The sequence below is a fragment of the Balaenoptera musculus genome, chromosome 7 (genome assembly GCF_009873245.2).
Source record: "Balaenoptera musculus isolate JJ_BM4_2016_0621 chromosome 7, mBalMus1.pri.v3, whole genome shotgun sequence".
NCBI lineage: Eukaryota > Metazoa > Chordata > Mammalia > Artiodactyla > Balaenopteridae > Balaenoptera > Balaenoptera musculus.
The window spans coordinates 106845438-106858416 of record NC_045791.1 but is presented as its reverse complement, the minus strand read 5'-3'; the positions used below and the strand labels follow the sequence as shown (position 1 = coordinate 106858416).

Genomic DNA, 12979 nt, shown 5'->3' with positions numbered 1-12979 from the left:
GACCATTTGGTGAGGGATTCTAGAGCCAACCTAGGGGCATAATCTTTGTTAGGGGTCCAGATGGCTCCGTCCAGGACACCCAAACTATAACTGGTGACATTTGCTTAGTCACCATTTACCTTGGTGACTGGAAAAGTTTCAGATAAATGTCTGAAAAATAAAAATGGTGGTGAGTGGTCTACCTGCAGGTAGGCTTATTTTAGAATAGATATCAATGAAATAGAAAATAGAAAAGCAATTGATTAGAGATAATCAATGAACCCAAAAGCTCGGTCTTTGAAAAACTGAATTAACTTGATAAAGCTCTAGGGCTTCCCTGGTGGCACAGTGGTTGAGAGTCTGCCTGCCAATGCAGGGAACACGGGTTCGAGCCCTGGTCTGGGAAGATCCCACATGCCGCGGAGCAACTGGGCCCGTGAGCCACAATTACTGAGCCTGCGCGTCTGCAGCCTGTGCTCTGCAACAAGAGAGGCCGCGATAGTGAGAGGCCCACGCACCGCGATGAAGAGTGGCCCCCGCTTGCCACAACTAGAGAAAGCCCTCGCACAGAAACGAAGACCCAACACAGCCATAAATAAATAAAAAAATAAATAAATAAAAAAAGCTCTAGCCAAACTGATCAGAAAAAAAAAGAAAGAGAGAGAGAGAGAAGAAGAAATGACCAATATCAGCAATGAGAGAAGTGGCATCACTACTACAGGTTCTATAGATATTAAAAGAATAAGAGAATATCATGAAAAAGTTTATGCCAATATATTCTACAACTTAGATGAAATGGACAAATTTCTTAAAAGATGCAAACTACTAGAGTTTAACCCAGAATAAATAAATAAGCTGAATAGAAATAACCTATGTATTTTAAATTAAAATTAAATTTGCAATACAAACTTTCCCACAAATAAAACCTCAAACCCATATAACTTCACTGATAAATGTACCAAACATTGGAAAAAGAAGTACTACCAATTATCATTCCAGAAAGTATTCTGGAATATAGATGCAATATACTCCAGTAGAAGCATAGGGAATTTCCTAATTCACTCTATGAGACTGTTACCGAGTCCAGGCTCACTCTGCTCCCCACACGACAGGCCAGTAAATAGGGAGACGAGGTGTTCAGGCAAGGAATAGCGACTTTATTCAGAAAGCCAGCAGACCAAGAAGATGACAGACTAGCGTCCCCCCAAAAACATCTTATCGGGGTCTGGATGCCAGTTTCTTTTACAGAACGGAGAGGGGGAGGAGGTGACGAAGTAAAGTAAGAAGGCCATTAATTTCACAAAATATCTCCTGGCTTGGCCAGCATGGGGGAGGGGATGTGTCAATTTCTTCTTTTCTGCAGCCATTCACAGGTGGGCAGGGTCAGATTGTCTCCCTGAGAGCTGAACAAAGGCCCTTTAGTTTAACATTCAGGCAGAGAGGTAGGGTTCCCTGAGGCAGGCCATTGGGTATAATTATAATAATAAAAGTAAATGAAAAGCAAAGGTTGAAGTAGCAAAGGTTAAAGTAAAAGAAACAGATCCAACATGGAGTCGGGTTTTGCTCTTCCGTGTTACAAGACCATAGAATTGGTCTATGAGACCAGCATTGCCACATAATAAAACTAAATAAGGAGTTTGGAGCAGAGAAAGGTTTATTGCAAGGCCATGCAAGGAGAGGAGGTGGTTCATGCCCTGAAAAGTCTCAAGCTCCCCGAAGGGTTTTGACAAGGCATTTTTAAAGGGCAGGTGAGGCGGGGCTGTCACAGGGTACTGTCAGCTTGTGCACAGTTCTGTGATGGGCTGATGGTGAGGCAGCAGGGCGGTGTCACAGGGGTTAAGATTATCAGTCCTTAGGCTCCAGGAGGCCTGGGGGTCTGTGCTCATGGTCAGCAAGTAGTTTTTCCATTTGGTGGGGGGTTTTCACATCTGCAAAACAGCGCAGGAAATTTGCATCAAATACTATTATCTACCCTGGCTTTTTTGTTTGTTTGTTTGTTTGTTCTGGCTCATGAAATTCTTTTGTTTGTCATGGAAATGTAAGAGTGGAATATTAATACATTTCAGTTTAGTTCTGTAATGTCAGGAATTTTTCAAAAAAATTAGAAGATGGACTGGAGCTTTTTCTTTGTGAATAGAAACTGAAAAATAAAAAATACTATTATGTAGGTACTTCAGAGAGGAGATAAAGCAGAGGATATGGGGGAAGGCATGTCCTGGGAAGGCCCCATAGGGCCTTGCTCGGTTACACTACAGACCAATACCCCTCAAGAACATAGATGCAAAAATTCTAAGCAAAAATATAACAAACCAAATTCAATAATATAAACATATATATGTACCATGTAATACATAAAAATATAATATGTCATAACCAAGTGAGATTTATTCCAGGAGTGCAAGGCTGTTTTAACATTAGAAAATCAATCAAGGTAATTCACCATATAAATAAACTAAAAAAGTAAAACCATGTAATCATTTCAATAGGCACAGAAAAAAATGTTTGATAAAATCCAACATCCATTTCTGATAAAAATTCTCAGCAAACTAGGAAAAGAAGGGAAGTTTCTCAACCTAATAAAGGGCATGGATCAATAATGAGAAACCCACAGTTGGGGTTTCCCTGGTGAGGGAAGTTCGCACCCCGCAACAAAGAGTAGCCCACCGCTCGCCGCAACTAGCGAAAGCCCGTGTGCAGCAACCAAGACCCAACGCAGCCAAAAATAAATAAATTTATTAAAAAAAATAGTGTTTGGACCATGGTGGAATTTCTAGACTAGATACCAGAGAATCACCAAAGCCTCTTTGGTAGAGAAATGCGAGCTCAGGGTGCGCCTCAGATGGATCTGGTAGTGACATGCATGATGGGATGGAGGTGGTAGTGATACGCATGATGGGATGGAGAAAGCAGCAGTCCACCTAAAATGTTGTCATTCTAAGGTGGGTGAGACTTCATGAGGGTCTGCCAGGCAGAGAGGGAGCCATGGAAACAGAAGAAGCATTGTCCAGATGATACTTTGAGTTACAAAATGTTTGGATTCATGGAGAAAAGATGACGTTTCAAAGACAGCTCCGAGACTTTGATGCTGGATGAGGGGAAGGATGGTGGTGTTAACAGGCCTTTCATTCATTTAACACATATTTATTAAGATCCTGTAATGAGCCAGGCACTGTTGAGATGGCCGGGATACAGCTGGGTACAAGGGTGAGCCTGTGTCCTCAGAAGCTAACCTTCCAGTGCTAATTCTTGGCCAGGGAATGGAACTTTGAGGAATATTCACTGTTTGGAAGAAGGGAATGAAGCACAGCGGGCAAAGAAGAAGCAGTCAAAAGGCAGAAAGAGAAGCAGCAGGATAGAGTGCCTTGGAGCAGGGACGAGAATCATGAAGAGGAGGCTGCCAAGGGGGCAAGGTGGCCTAGGAAAGACTGATAAGAACTGAGAAGGGCTTCCCTGGTGGCGCAGTGGTTGAGAATCTGCCTGCCAGTGCAGGGGACACGGGTTCGAGCCCTGGTCTGGGAAGATCCCACATGCCACGGAGCAACTAAGCCCGTGAGCCACAACTACTGAGCCTGCGCATCTGGAGCCTGTGCTCTGCAACAAGAGAGGCCGCGACAGCGAGAGGCCCGCGCACCGCGATGAAGAGTGGCCCCCGCTTGCCGCAACTAGAGAAAGCCCTCGCACAGAAACGAAGACCCAACACAGCCAAAAATGAATAAATAAATAAATAAATTTATTTTAAAAAAAAAAAAGAAGAAGAACTGAGAAGATGCGATTCCCACTGTGGTTTCCTGGTCTAGACCTTCAGCCTTCCAGCTGGTCCCCTGCCTCCAGTTCTTTCCCTACCGACACTTCCTGAACATTTGCAGCCACAGGAATGTCGCTATGTTCCCAATACAAATCCCTTAGGCTGGCATTCACTTTGACTCCTGCCTTGTGGCTTCGTCTATCACTATTGCTGTTCTCAATCTCTCAAATCTCTAGCTGAAGTCAAAATGATTTTCTTCCCGTCGCCCTCATTCGACAGGAGAGACGGCCAGAGAGCCTAAATAGGCTATGGAAAGAGTCCACCAAAGGTGCTCAAGAGGGCAAGAGAGGAGATTTTGAAGTATTTTTAGTGTACTCTTGTGTATGAGAGTTGGCGCAAAGTAAACACTGAGGATGTTATAAAGGATCAAAGTTACTTGGAACATTTTTCACTGGAGATACACCTGTAAAATGTCTTTGTAAGTGCACGGCACTCTTGAAGCCCTACACAAATGTTTCCAAGGTTTAAGTAACTTGGCATTAGCCAGGCCAAATGACAAGCGATCTTTGTACTCTCTACTGCAACTAACATGAGTTGAGAACAGCGATAAAAATAAACTTTAAAAAGTGAACGAATGAGTGGCCGGCTGACCGAGCGGACTCGCGAAGCCGCCAGCAGACAAGGAAGCGAGCACTGTCCACCCAACGCGACTCCCGCATGCTCGGGCCAAAAGAACTACATTGCCCATAAGGCCCCGCGCGGCGGGCCGCCGCTCCCCCCGCCGGGCATCCTGGGAGACGTAGTCCGTGCGTTCCATAAATCGCTCACGCGCGGTGCCGCGGGAGAGCTGTTGACGCCAACATGGCGGTGTCCGGTAGCGGCGCGTTCTTTCGCTTCGAGTTTTGGCCGGGGCGGGGGTCTGGGCTTTAGGCAGTAAGTGGGGCCTGCGGCCGGGCATCTCGGGAGGGATGAGGGGGGCCGAGGCGAGAGGCTGCCCCGGCCGGCCCCGGGATGCGGCGTCCTCCTGGTGAGGGGTCTGCGGTCTCCCGCCGCGGGGACCTCTGCCTCCTCGCGCCCCTGGGCTCGGTGGCTTGGAGGGCTTGAGGGCCTGGTCTGACCGTGGAGTGGAGGAGACCGGAATCTAGACCACGCGCTCGAGGCCACACTTTCAAGTTCCATTTTTTGTGCTTTTCTTCTGAGGAACGGGTTGAAAAGGCAAATAATTGCATTTCAGCGTTTCCTATCGCTTAGGAACTGTGCTAGGCGCTTGGCCTTTCTCGTCTCCAGGTGACCCTCCTCCACACTCGATGTGAGACCTTGAGCGGATTCTTTAGATCCCAGGAGCTAATGTTGGGATCACTGGATGGATACATGTTGTAAAGCCCTCGAGGCTCCATAATTTAAATGGCAGTGTTTTTTTCCCAGTGAATCTCCACCCGGCTGTCCGGCTTCGGGGCCATGTACTAAACAACTCTAAAGATTAATTTGTTCCATTTAACTTATTTAAGTGTCATAATCTGGTGCAAGGAGTTTGAGAAGCAGAGATTTTAGGAAGTGATTCATGGTCCCTAGGCCATTGTCAACACTCACAATCTAGCTTCGGCTCTGCCACCTCAGCGGATTAGGTGTATTGATGGGTTTTCTTTCTTTTTTCACTAGTGATATCAATATGCCTTTTTAAAAACAGCTGTCATTTATTGTGGGCTAAATCCTGTACCCTAAATGCCTTTCTTTCATTATGTTATTTGATTGTTTAAATGATCCTGCGTGACAGTTGGTATCGCATTTTACTTATAAGAACGGGGGTTAAGTAACCTGCCCACGCTCGCACAGGTTGTGTGGAGCAGGGATGAAAAAATTCAGGTCTTGCTGCCTCCAAAGCCCAAACTACTGTCTATACTTTCTAAAGAGTGACTTAAAATGGAGACTCCCAAGTATAAAAGGGAGATGTGGGGAAGTTTTGTTTTAAAAATAAAAACATTTATATAACATGTTATATTTTTTTAAGGGTAGTATTTAGTTTCACAATGTTTGGGGACCTGTTTGAAGAGGATTATTCCAGTGTGTCAAATGATCATTATGGAAAAGGGAGGAAATTAAAGACCAAAGCTTTGGAGCTACCTGCTCCTAGAGGATTCACCAATTTAAGTGGAATCAGAAATCAGGGTGGAACCTGTTACCTCAATTCCCTTCTTCAGACTCTTCATTTCACACCTGAATTCAGAGGTATGCTATGTTACATGCATTTGGCTGGTAATGTGTATCCTCAGTATCTACCTGTAATTAATTATGCAGAATCACAAATAGACAAAGTATTTTAAATGTGTATTCGACAGTGTGCGTTAATTGTTGCTAATGAGGGACATAAATTGGTAATTCTGCAGAGGAATGTGAAGCTGAAATTATGAATATTTTCTGTGTGATCACAGTAATGTCCAGTAACAAGATAAAAAAATAAGGCAGTGTATTTCTTTTCGAATTCCTATAATTTAAAGTACAACATAGACAGTTTTGTCATGAGTGCCAGCCTTCATTATCGTACACCATCTGTATTTTGGAGTTTCTCAAAGTAATAAACACTTAAACCAGAGTTACTCAGTACACTTATATGCTTCCTTTTGGAGTGGGGAGGGGTTGTCACATTCATACAGTCCACAGTCGTTTATCTGAAGTTCTGAAATCTGGAAAACTCTGACAGCCTGACCTAATAATCTGAACGTGCTTGGCCTGAGAGCTTGACCTGCTGTGAGGCTGTTTATAGTCTTCACTATCTCACTTGGGTGAGCAGTCATACATTTGTTACAGGAATATTAAGTCCTTGATTAATAGATATTGTTTGTCCCAGGCTCTGCTGGGGATGTAATGTTAACATATTGAACCCTTTCTTCGTATTACCTTTCTAAAATCTGGAAATTCTGAGTTCCAGAGATCCAAGGTGTTAGATAAGGGGCTGCGTATAAGGAACAGAAACCCACTCAAAGTAGCTCTATTAAAAGGGAGGTTTACTGTGAGAATATAGGGGAATCTCCTAGAAACCACCTACAGGAAGCCACCCTGACCTCCTTGGACCCTTGATTTCTTGCCCCTATTTTTCTCTACATGTTTGTCCCATTCCTCCTCTGCAAACTAGCTTCCTCCACACGGGTCTTAGTCTCTGTGTTCCCGAGAGGGTCTTAGTCTCTGTGTTCCCTTGATTTCAGTGTGAAGATTCCTCTGCCTTCACGTGGCCCTGATTGGGGGCCCGCAGCTACGAAGCTCCATGACTGTAGCTCAGCTCCCCACCATGTCTCCATATTCTGAGGACAGACAGCCTGGCTCATCCTGTATCCAGTATCTCATCCCCTTTCCCACCACTACCAAATTTAGCAAAGTTTTGTGACATTTTCTGTTGCTTCTAAGCTTACAGAGACTTCCTGCCTCCAGAGATTTGGTGTATAATTACCATTATCCCCTTCCAGGGCCATTCTACTGGGTCGAAGTGCACGTGGATTTGAGTGTTGCCTCTTGTCTGTGACTCCATCCACTCCAAAAAATATCCCCCCAGTGCCTTCAGTAGTTCCACCGTTAGAAATTTGGAGCATGAATAAGCGGGTTCCTAGGGAGGTTAAGTTTTTCCCAAGTTTTAGTATAATTGAAGTTCAAGGGCAACTTAAAGTAGAAAAGTAGCCTTAAGAAGAGGGTGAGGAAGGCGACTGTTGGGGAAGACAGGCAGGTCATGGAGAGCGCTGCTAAGAAGAAAGGGCTCGGAGCCCCGGGCCGTCTTCTCTCTGGCAAAGGGGGTGGCTGGCCAAGCACATGGGCCGACACCTTAGCGTGACTCGCACACTCCTAGTAAGGTGTAGCGCGGGTCCTGAAGCTTATTGAGGAAGGCGTACAATTTGGAAAGGGTAAGGACTGGCAGAGAACTGGGCAAATTTTTGGAACTTTTTGGAATCATATTTAAAGGAATAGGACTAGATTCGGCTCCACTGTACTCCCAGATCAGTGTAGCTGGGAGTAGTGGGAGACGATTGTGGAAGGCTTTGTACGGTTTTTATGCTTCAACCTTTATGTTTGTAACCTTCATGTAGTGTTTTTTCCCAGTTCCTGCCAGGAGCTCAGGAGGAATATAACATAACAGTAATCACTAAGGCAGCAGTGCAACACCCGTCCCATCCCTTCTCTCCCTGGAGTATATCACAGTCTCCCAGTAGGTGTTCCTATCTGTTTGAATACAGACTTCCCAAAAATTCAGATATGCCCCACTGGGTGGCATACCCAGACACTGAATTATAAACAAATTCTGGAGTTGCCAACGTCTTTTTCCAGGTAAGGTCACCACCATCTGTTATTACCCTCAACGCAGAAAAGATATTTTCATACCAAAATGGGAAGGGCGTTATCTCAGAGTTAAAGGTGCTCCTTCTCATGAAAGAATGGTTGGAAGTCTCACGTGTGGCTTGTAAACAAACACGTGTGACACAATTATATATTGTGTATTTCCTAGTATTCCTCACGTGGCTTTTGGGACCCACTGCCATAGGCAATAGGAAGCCACCAAAGATTTCTGATGTTACGGTTTTTATAGTATAATTTTCCTTTTGCAGCTCTCCCTTATTGAAACCTTAGCTTCCCACTTTCTAATAGGGTCAGTGGTTAAAAATAACGTTACCAGAAAGCAAGATGTGTAGGGTAAGGGTGTAAATATTGTCAAGTCGTATTTCTGAATCTTTAACTGATTTTTACCTACTGGTGGCCTTGGCTTTCTAAGACAGTTTTCAAAAATGAGATAATGTCATTTACATCTGTGATTCTACTTTTTTGTTTAGAAGCTTTATTTTCTCTTGGCCCGGAAGAACTTGGTTCGTTAGAGGATAAGGATAAACCTGACGCAAAGGTATTAAAATCTTTGATTCACAGGGGTTTTTTGGAGTACTGAGGAAATGTTTTAAGGAAAGAATTAAGTTGCTTATTCATAGGAATCAATAATTTTATTAATTACCAAATATGATCTTTATTTTCAGAAAGTGTCTTGGCCTATACCTTACTGCTAAGGGAACTGCCCTTCCAACAGAGAATTACTTATGCAGATGCAATGCCGCTGCTGCTTTTTAGACATACCTCTCTCTGCATTAAGGAGATACTCACGAGTTGTCTGCACTAGCGCGCCAAAAAGTCCGCTTAATGCACTTACTTGTAGCAACAACAAAAAATAAGGGGCCAGTATTCTTTCAGTTTGGTATTCTGGAAGTAAACTGAGTGAGGGATTGGTTTACTGTAAGTGCGTATCTAATCATGTTTCTCCCTTGCTTAAACATCATTCAGAACTTTATCACCCTCAGACTAAAATCTGTACTTTTTCTTTTGGCCATGCTGTGTGGCGTGCAGGATCTCAGTTCCCCGACTAGGGATCAGACTCACGCCCCCCAGCAGTGGAAGCGCTGAGCCTTAACCACTGGACCGCCAGGGAAGTCCCCTAAAATCTGTACTTTTTTTTTATAAATTTTTTTTTAATAAATTTATTTATTTATTATTTACTTTTGGCTGCGTTGGGTCTTCGTTGCTGTGCACTGGCTTTCTCCAATTGCAGCGAGTGGGGGCTACTCCTTGTTCTGCGCAGGCTTCTCATTGCAGTGGCTTCTCGTTGCGGAGCCTGGGCTCTAGATGTGCAGCTTCAGTAGTTGTGGCTCGTGGGCTCAGTAGTTGTGGCTCGCGGGCTCTAGAGCACAGGCTCAGTAATTGTGGCGCATGGGCTTAGTTGCTCTGCGGCATGTGGGATCTTCCCGGACCAGGGATCGAACCCGTGTCCCCTGCACTGGCAAGCGGATTCTCAACCACTGCGGCACCAGGGAAGCCCTGTACTTTTTTTTTTTTTTTTTTTTTTAAATAAATTTATTTATTCATTTATTTATTTTTGGCTGCCTTGGGTCTTTGTTGCTGAGCGCGGGCTTCTCATTGTGGTGGCTTCTCTTGTTGCAGAGCACAGGCTCTAGGCACACGGGCTTCAGTAGTTGTAGGTCGTGGGCTCTAGAGCGAAGGCTCAGTAGTTGTGGTGCACGGGCTTAGTTGCTCCGCGGCGTGAGGGATCTTCTCGGACCAGGGCTCGAACCCGTGTCCCCTGCACTGGCAGTCAGATTCTTAACCACTGCGCCACCAGGGAAGTCCAGCCCTGTACTTCTTAATAAAAGTCTTTCATGATCCAGCCCTGGATTCATGAGTGCTTCTCAAACTCCCCGTGTGGCAAAGAGCCCGGTTTTTTTGTTTTTTTGTTTTTTTATTCCCAATCTGTTGCAGATCAGACTTTCATTGGATATAATAAAAATGCTGTGGCAATGCAAAATTACCATAAAGTTTTCTAAAGGCTTATTCTCACCTTAGATATTTAAGTCCAGTCTTCAGATCAGGCTCCAGGCAGCCTTCTCAGGGCCCTGGCCCACAGCACACAGGCAGGAACGGGCGTGGCGCCAGCAGGAAGAAAGCCACGCAGGGTGCAGCCAGCCCTGTGAGATACTTGTGACTGGAAAATTCCTCATAGGGAGTATGTCTGTATCTGAGGTATTTTGGAGAAAGGATGAACTATTAGAGAGTTGAACTACTGTCAGTCTGTAATTAATTGGGTGGTTTATTAGGGCCTGTTTGGGTTTTAATACTGATCTGTGATATGTCAAGATAGCTAAGAATTGTATTGAATTAAAATTTTCAAAGAAAAATGAATCTTCATTCACCCTTTACAATATTTATAAATTTTCTCCCGAGTGAACTAAATGAACTAGGAGGTAGGAGAAAATTAGTACACAGTTCTTTTAAAAAGGCCCAACCAACATTTAAAAGATATTTAGAAATGCATTTTTTTCTCATTCAGGTCCGAATCATACCTTTGCAGTTACAGCGGTTGTTTGCACAGCTTCTGCTCTTAGACCAGGAAGCTGCGTCCACCGCAGACCTCACTGACAGCTTTGGGTGGACCAGTGATGAGGTACGAAGGTCAGCTTCTCCAGGGAAAAGTTACCAGCAGTAAAGACTGAACACTGGCTTCATAATGTTATCCAGCTTCTCCTTTAATTTTGTCTTATGGTCTCAAGATATTTTTTAAATATTTACTTCTAATATTAGATAATTACAAACCAGTAAAACATTTTTACACACTTGGCTGTATCCAGGATTTTATGAATGAGTGTGATTTGGGTTTGGGGAAGAGGGTTGAAGATACAGGGAGAAGTATAAAAGCTGGTTTTTATAATTTCTACCATTTGTATAGTCTAGTTGAGATATACCACCTGTTACATTAATGGAAATTGCCATTTTAATAGCAAACTGCTTATCAACTTAAAAAGCTGACTGGCTGTAATTCTGTCTGCCTTTATGGCATGCTTGTGTGTTTGAATCTGGGTGTTCCAATTTGCACATTTGCTTCAAGCAAAACAGTGAAACCATTCTCGGCAGGTCTTTTCATTTTCACTGTCCTGCCTTTCTCCTGACTGTCTTCATTTTCTTCCTATATCCTCCTGTGTGTGGACTTCCTCTTGTTTTTTTGTTTGAGTTCCTAAAGGGTATTTCACTGTATACAAACACCAAACATTTGTCAGCACTGAGATGTGTGTTGTCGATATTGGTGAGCTGTGAGCTGTGTAAAATCAAAGCTAGGCCTGGGGTCTTCATGGAACAGATGCAGGGATGAAGGCATGGGAGACCATCGCAGGGTTTAAAGAGACAGTGATCAGAATAAGGGTATGTTGCCTTCAGAAGTAAACTGTCAACTCTTGTCTTTTAACCAGAAACACTCATTAACTAGGTGGTGCTATGTGGGTAAAGAGGTAGGGCTTGGGCTTGGCAGCACAATGCGGTATAATACATTCCCTAAAGAGTGTGTGTTAAGTTTCTGGTGTAGGGCAGGTGCTTAGGGTTAATTCCCTTTTTCTTTCCTTGTTTTAAAAAAAAACTGCTTTCTTTTTTTTTTTTTTTTTTTTTAATAAAATTCAGGATAGTGGTTACCACTAGAGGGGAAAGGAAGAGGGGATGTCATCATCGTGGAAGGGTTTTTTGTTTTGTTTTTTAAATTAATTAATTAATTAATTTATCTTTGGCTGTGTTGGGTCTTCGTTTCTGTGCGAGGGCTTTCTCTAGTTGCGGCAAGCGGGGGCCACTCTTCATCGCGGTGTGCGGGCCTCTCACCATCGCGGCCTCTCTTGTTGCGGAGCACAGGCTCCAGACGCGCAGGCTCAGTAGTTGTGGCTCACGGGCCCAGTTGCTCCATGGCATGTGGGATCTTCCCAGACCAGGGCTCGAACCCGTGTCCCCTGCATTGGCAGGCAGACTCTCAACCACTGCGCCACCAGGGAAGCCCAAAACTGCTTTCTTGAGATATAATTCTTATGCCCTAAGCTTCCCTCTTTTAAAGGGTACAGTTCAGTGGGTTTCTTTAGTATATTCACAGAGTTCAACAAGCATCACTACAGTCAATTTTGGAACATTTTCACCACCCCAAAAAGAAACCCCATACCCATTACCACTCACCCACACCCTGCATGCCCCTTCCCCTGAGTCCCTGGACACCACTAATCTCTCTGTCTCTGTGGATTTGCCTATTCTGGACACTGCACAAAAATGGTATCGTATAATATGTGAACTTGTGTAACTAGCTTCTTTCACTTAAAGCAACGTTTTCAAAATTCGTTCGTGCTGCAGTATGTATCGGCACTTCGTTCCTTTTTATTGCCAGATAATGTTCTGTTGGGTGGGTATGCCACGGTGGCTTGTGGTTTTTTTTCATCTAGTCATCAGTTGATGGATTTCCCTTTGTTTTTGGTAATGAGCTTCCTCTCAATTGCTGGCTTCATACTTCTTAAAAAACTGTGAAAATTTGATTGACTGATTGACTGATTTCTAAATAAAATCTTGTAGTAAACCCTCTAGGACTGGACCTGCAGTGGTAGAGAGGATCTCTGAGGCACCTTTGCCGAATTTAGGATTGTTCAGAAACAGATCTTGAAACTTCCACAAGTTTTCTGTCCCATCAGAACCAGTGATATTGGAGAAATTTATATCATCTAGTGTCTTGTGTGTTAAAAACTAAGAAAGAGATCCCGAGTCCCACATGTTACTCCAGCTTTCATCTACTTTATCAGCTTCTCTTCGCATGACACTTATCTTTAAAGTCATCGTCCCTCACTGCCTCTCCTGTGCCTTCCATTTGCTCCTCTACCTCCTTCCTACCTTCTTGTCAAGGTTGCTCATGGCACCCTCACGCCAAGACCAGGAGACGCTGCTCGTCTCTCC

At 44.0% G+C, this 12979-nt stretch overlaps 1 protein-coding gene across 3 annotated transcripts in view; it reads left to right on the top strand.

The window, feature by feature from the left end:
* The first annotated feature begins 4556 nt into the window (after positions 1-4556).
* USP40 (ubiquitin specific peptidase 40) overlaps positions 4557-12979 on the top strand; it is a 93564-nt gene continuing 85141 nt past the window's right edge. For all 3 annotated transcript variants that reach the window (XR_005020562.1, XM_036857414.1, XM_036857413.1), the window contains exons 1-4: positions 4557-4657; positions 5733-5950; positions 8533-8600; positions 10566-10679. Coding sequence is in view for 2 of the 3 variants with exons in the window: in XM_036857414.1 (XP_036713309.1) it covers positions 5752-5950; positions 8533-8600; positions 10566-10679 (381 nt within the window). In the remaining variant the exon portion in view is untranslated. The remainder of the gene's footprint in view (positions 4658-5732; positions 5951-8532; positions 8601-10565; positions 10680-12979) is intronic.